Source organism: Electrona antarctica (genome assembly GCF_951216825.1).
Source record: "Electrona antarctica genome assembly, chromosome: 21".
NCBI lineage: Eukaryota > Metazoa > Chordata > Actinopteri > Myctophiformes > Myctophidae > Electrona > Electrona antarctica.
In genome coordinates this window covers 40,359,121-40,365,120 of record NC_136802.1, presented here as the reverse complement: position 1 = coordinate 40,365,120, position 6,000 = coordinate 40,359,121, and the positions used below count along the sequence as shown (strand labels likewise).

General features: G+C 45.8%; 1 protein-coding gene across 3 annotated transcripts in view; it reads left to right on the top strand.

Annotated features, from left to right (window-relative positions):
* Positions 1-523: 523 nt before the first annotated feature.
* Positions 524-6,000, top strand: part of rap1gds1 (RAP1, GTP-GDP dissociation stimulator 1) — a 74,749-nt gene continuing 69,272 nt past the window's right edge. For all 3 annotated transcript variants that reach the window (XM_079491442.1, XM_079491440.1, XM_079491441.1), the window contains exons 1-2: positions 524-1,168; positions 5,690-5,806. In XM_079491442.1, the coding sequence (XP_079347568.1) occupies positions 1,165-1,168; positions 5,690-5,806 (121 nt within the window). In that variant the 5' untranslated portion in view covers positions 524-1,164. The remainder of the gene's footprint in view (positions 1,169-5,689; positions 5,807-6,000) is intronic.

The following is a 6,000-nucleotide window of genomic DNA, read 5'->3' as shown; positions in this document are numbered from 1 at the left end:
TTAAAGACGTACAAATATACACTTCGATGAAAAAGAGGAAATCATCAGTTAAATACAAAAATAAAATAAAATAAAAAAGGGAAAAACGTGTATATGAGTATGGGTTTTCGGGTCTGGGTTTTACATTGATTATTCAGTCATCAGATTATTCAGTCATCAGATTATTCAGTCATCAGATTATTCAGTCATCAAATCAATTTCTGCAGGCCAACTTTTGTGTGTTTAATGGATGAATTTACTCTTCAAGTCGTGATCTCGTGACCCATAATAAAAATTGTTCCTTGAGGACCGTGACCCACAACAAATGGGTCCCGTGACCAAGTGTTTGGGAACCGCAGAAGTGAACACAATCAATCACAGCGCGAACGACCCGCCCCCTCCGTCCGAGTCAGCCAATCACAGCGCGACCAACCCGCCCCCTCCGTCCGAGTCAGCCAATCACAGCGCGACCGACCCGCCCCCTCCGTGTCAGCACTCAGCCCAGCCAGCAGCGGCTCTTCCTTCCTGTCAGCAGCCGGTCCAGAAGCTCTGCTCCCCGGCTTGTTTGAAGCTCTGACCAGGCTGACCAGCGGTGGTGGAGGTGGTACTGGCACTGCTAGTATATAAATCTTCCAGCTGTACGCACGCACGTCGCACGCACACACACGCGCTCGCGCACACACTCACTTACGCACACACACACACACACACACACACACACACACACGCACAGCAGCCCCCGTACGTCCTTCCTCCTTGAAGTTGTGCGTGGTGGCCGTGCGCGTCGACATGCGTGGAAGGCGGATGTCTTAAAAAAAACAAAAAAAAACACCCAACTGCCCACCGCTGTGTGTGTGTGTGTGCGTGCGTGCAGCTGGTGCGTGCATTCCAGCCATCCTCCATAAGATATCCTATCCTCCTCCACGCACGCCCCCGTACCGTGTACCGTCCATCCATCCATCCATACACCCCGCGGCCCACCCGACCCAGTCTGGTGGTCCCTCCTCCTCTTCCCCGGTCCAGACTGCACGGAGCTCGGATCCGCTCGGCTGCTGGAGCCGCTCCTTCAATCAGACCTCCAGGACTGTCTCTGGACTATCCATCCGTCGGTGGTGCTTTTATCTGGGCCGACTCGAGCTGATCATCCCCCCCGGATCCAGAGCTCGATTTTCGGATACTGCCGTGATGGGTGAGTGGGTGGTGGTGGTCGTCCGTGGTAGCCCAGAGGCTAGGCTAACCCTGTGCTAACGATGCTAAATGTTCATGTTATTATAATATAAATGAATGGCGTAATGAGTGGAATAAAGATCTATATAAGGGTCCATTTGGTTACCAACTCTCCATCATTTAGCTGATGGGGACCACCTGGAACCCCCCTCAAGGACCACTGGTGGTCCCCGGACCACTGGTTGAGAACCACTGTATAAATGAATGGAGTTGGTGGTGGTAGGCTGGTAGCCCAGATGCTAAGCTAACCCTGTGCTAACGATGTTCATGTTGTTGTTGGTTTATATGGTTTATTTATAACCATATATTTATATATGATTTATATTATGGTTTTGGTTTATATCTATTTGATTATAAACCAAATGGACCCATTAAGGGTTATGCCTATGGGTCCATTTGGTTTCATTTTATACTCAAGAGTTAAAGGTCTACAAGGGTCCATTTGGTTTAATTTTACACTCTCAAGAGTTAAAGATCTAATAAGGGTCCATTTGGTTACCAACTCTCCATCATTTAGCTGCATGGGGACCACCTGGAACCCCCTCAAGGACCACTGGTGGTCCCTGGACCACTGGTTGAGACCGCATACTCACTCTGTGTTGGTGCCCAGTGGATGGATGGTGGATTATTTTTTTTTGTAGCTTTCGCCTTTATTTTATATTTTTTATGGAGGGACAGACAGTAGGCTGACAGGAAATGGGGATAGAGATGGGGGGGAAGACGTGCAGTAAAGGCCGTCGGGATCGGGAGTCGAACCCGCGGCACACTGCCAGACTGGATTACCAGCCAAGGTGCCTGGACCGCTGAGCCATGGCCCAGGGTGGATTAATTTTGATTGATTGATTATGTTATTAACAGTTTGTAGAGTTCAACGTAAGTACAGGTCAATGCAAACAATACAAACTGCTACGAGGATGAAACCAGAAAAAGCACTAAGACTTGTTTACATCGGGGTCCTCCATTTTCAATTAATCAAAAATTAGAACATTTAAAGACATGCATATACAGTATACACTTATGTACTGTATATTTATGCATGCACAACATAAGTGCACTACACACGTGTGTGTGTGTGTAGTGTACTGGGGATAGAACAGTGGTGTGTGTGGGTGTGTGCGTGTGCGGTAGCCGATCGCTACAACATTCAGAGCGATGCTCTGCATCCAGTGAATAAAACGGATAATTCAACTCGCGGTCCTTCATATAACTACCACATCTGTAAAATACATTTTAACTACGACATCTTTATTGTAGAGTAATACTTTTTATTTTTCATATATATTTTAGTGAATTGATGCACTGATCGGTTGAGCACTTAATTTCATTGTACATGTTACAACGACAATAAATATCTCTGTCTGTCTGTCTGTCTGTCTGTCTGTCTGTCTGTCTGTTAATGCAGTATAACTTAAATACAATCTGTATGGTAGAGTATGTTAATACAATATCACTTATACAATCTGTATTGTAGAGTATGTTAATGCAATAAAGCTATGGTTATAGACTGTGATAATACAATATAATGTCTACATGTGCAGAGGTTGTGGTCTCCTGGTTAGTGTAACGCCCGGGATTCGAACCCGGGGAAGGACTCTGGTTTCCATTGGGGTCCTTCATACTCAATTCATTCTCAGGAGGAGTTTTTACCGTGTCGCTTAAAGGCGAATTCCATACTAGAAGGCTTTCTTACCTTTTATTTGTAGTTGTTACGTCCCCACCAAAGAGGTCCAGGTGTTATTTTGTGCAAAAGCGCATTATTGGCTATTTCCCCTACCATAAGCCCCCAATTAATTGCATTTAATTGAATGGGGCTATGGGGTGTTATGCTAATTCGCTTATTTCCATCGCTCAAATATATATATATTTTTTGTATATATTCTCTCTTCATAATGTAAATAGTATCCCAAGCGGCACACTTTACTACCTATTTCGATGGAAATAAGCGAATTAGCACAAAAACCCAACCCCCATTGAGGGCTTATATTAGGGGAAATAGCCAATAATGCACCTTTGCACAAAATAACACCTGGACCTCTTTGTTGGGGACGTAACAACTACAAATAAAGGTAAGAAAGCCTTCTAGCATGGAATTCTCCTTTTAAGAGTGATGATCAAACATTCTTTGTAGATGGAGAGATGGCAGCTACAGCATACTCCATCGCTACCACAGCAGCACTGCCCTCTTTGGCTTTTTAGACCAGTGGGTTTCGCGTCCGGTGCATACTTAGTGTAGACTAGTCATTGGTTAGACATGGGTTAAGGTTAGTTTTAGGTGTGCTGCCCCGTGGGAGGTTAGGTTTAGGTTGAGGGTTTGAGATAGGTTGTAGTTGTAGGACTAATGACTGGTCTAACCAATGACTAGTCTAAACCAAAAACTAAACTAAACTAAGGCCCCCATTTACACTGGCAGCCAAATCCAGCCTGAATCAGATCTGAGCCACATCCAGACTGGAATCTGATTTGTTTAAATGAGTCACGTGACATGTTGGACTCATTTAAACCAATCGGATTTCAATCTCGATGTGGCACAGATCTGATTCAGGCTAGATTTGTCTGCCAGTGTAAATGGGGCCTTAGTGCTGCACCCGTTTCATATCAAGGTCCATTATTTATTCGGCCTTTGAGCCACGGACCAACCATTTGATGAGATGTTTTCTCTCCTGCAGCTCACACTGAATAAGAACTCCCAAGAGGATGCGGGACGTGACAGCCAGTTCTCCATAAAACCAAATAAGAAGGGAGAAAGTTCATGAGATGACATTTCAGTTTTGGGTGCTGCAGTTTTGGGTTTATTTTTCTTTCTTTTTTTAGGTCAGCAGCATTTAGGCGTTCCACTTCTGGGCATATGCTGTGCTGTAGTTACTTAGTCATCCACACGAATAATTTAAAACACAAACCTCCGTCCACTCAAGTGTTGCAGCACCGTTTCCAGAAGTGAGCTCCTTGCACTCTTAACACGCCTGTAGGGCTGGGCAATTAACAGCATATATCCAAACTGACATTTAGAACAGAGAGAGAGAGAGAGAGAGAGAGAGAGAGAGAGAGAGAGAGAGAGAGAGAGAGAGAGAGAGAGAGAGAGAGAGAGAGAGAGAGAGAGAGAGAGAGAGAGAGAGAGAGAGAGAGAGAGAGAGAGAGAGAGAGAGAGAGAGAGAGAGAGAGAGAGAGAGAGAGAGAGAGAGAGAGAGAGAGAGAGAGAGAGAGAGAGAGAGAGAGAGAGAGAGAGAGAGAGAGAGAGAGAGAGAGATAAAAAGATAAAAACCCCGGTGTGCTATCTCCCAAAACACCCCGGTTCTGGGTTTTACCATTTATTTATTTCGCGGTCGTATTAGTCGAAATGGGCTGTATTAAACAATTTTTATAATCAGACTGCTATTAACAGTCTATCGCCAAAGGATGGCCCCTTTCGCCTCTCTGTGCCTGCCGTGTTCTGCTGTCATCTCGTCTGTTCATTTTAGCCTCGGTAGGCTGTGTTACAGCCAAATGTACTATACTTTTGTATCTACAAGCTTATAGCACGTTGTTGTGGGTGCGAGTTGACGCGCTGTGAGCTTGTGGATCTGCTATTTTCTGTGAGCGGGGCAAGGTATAACCCTAACCACACCAAATGATTCGCCATGCAACTCCATAGAGTTATAAACGGTTTCCAGAGCAATGGTTTTTGCAACGTATTGTAAACCGCTGCAAACAAAGTGTTTTTGCAACTTGACGTAAAGCAACACGCAAGCACACCGGACAGAACACAACACACACACACACACACCAGAGCCGGGTAGTTGTTGGATGGAAATTATCGTTATTTGACGCTGCCATTCTCTCTACTGCTTCCAATCCGTGAACGATAATCACGGGCATCCAACGCACGTGTCACGGTTTAGCCGACAAGACGTCAAGATTTCATGAAACCGTATTAAACCGGAAAACCGTGCAACCTTACTTCGGGCGGTGGTGGTTCAGGGGTAGAGTGCCTGGATGGAAACCGCAAGGTTGCCAGTTCAAACCCAGGCTCCCCCAGAGTTGGTGTCGAAGTGTCCTTGAGCAAGACACTGAACCCCTAATTTCTCCCGATGTGCTAGTTGGTGCCTTGCATGGTCTCCGCTGCCATCGGTGTATGAATGTGTGTGTGAATGGGTGAATGGGTGAATGTAATGCACAATCTCTGTAAAGCGCCTTGGATAAAGGCGCTATATAAATGCACCATTTACCATTTTTATTTTACTTTGTGTTATTGTGGAGCAAACTTGTGCTGAAATATAGCTTGTCGTTCTGCTATAGTTTCGGCAAAGGTTTGCCCCACAACACGGATGCTGGAAGTGGTTTTGGAAGACATGCACTGCTGCAGAAAGAGATGAGATTCATGAACTTGTGATGTGTGTACTGTGCTGTATGTAGCCTTCTTAGATACAGGACGGGGCAGGACAGGACAGGTGTCACTCTGTCCATGGCTTTATCTCAGACCTCTTCCCTGCGTGTTTGTCTTCTCCAGATAACCTGAGTGATGCTCTGGAGAAGCTGAAGCTGTCCTCGTCTGCAGCAGACAGGACCGGTGACGGTGTGACGGAGAGCTGTGTGGACTGCCTGCTCAAAGCGCTCGCCCACAACAGTAAGTGCTGCTTCCCTAATAGTTTATTGTTACGGGTGCCTGTTTGGTCCGACTTACTAAACAGTGCTACAGTCATGAGTCCAGCACACCCCAACCCTAAACCTAACCTCACAGGAAGCCATGGGCTAGTTTTAACCTGCCACGGGCTAGTTGTAACCTGCCACGTATGTCAGGAGCCACGGGTTAGGCCATAA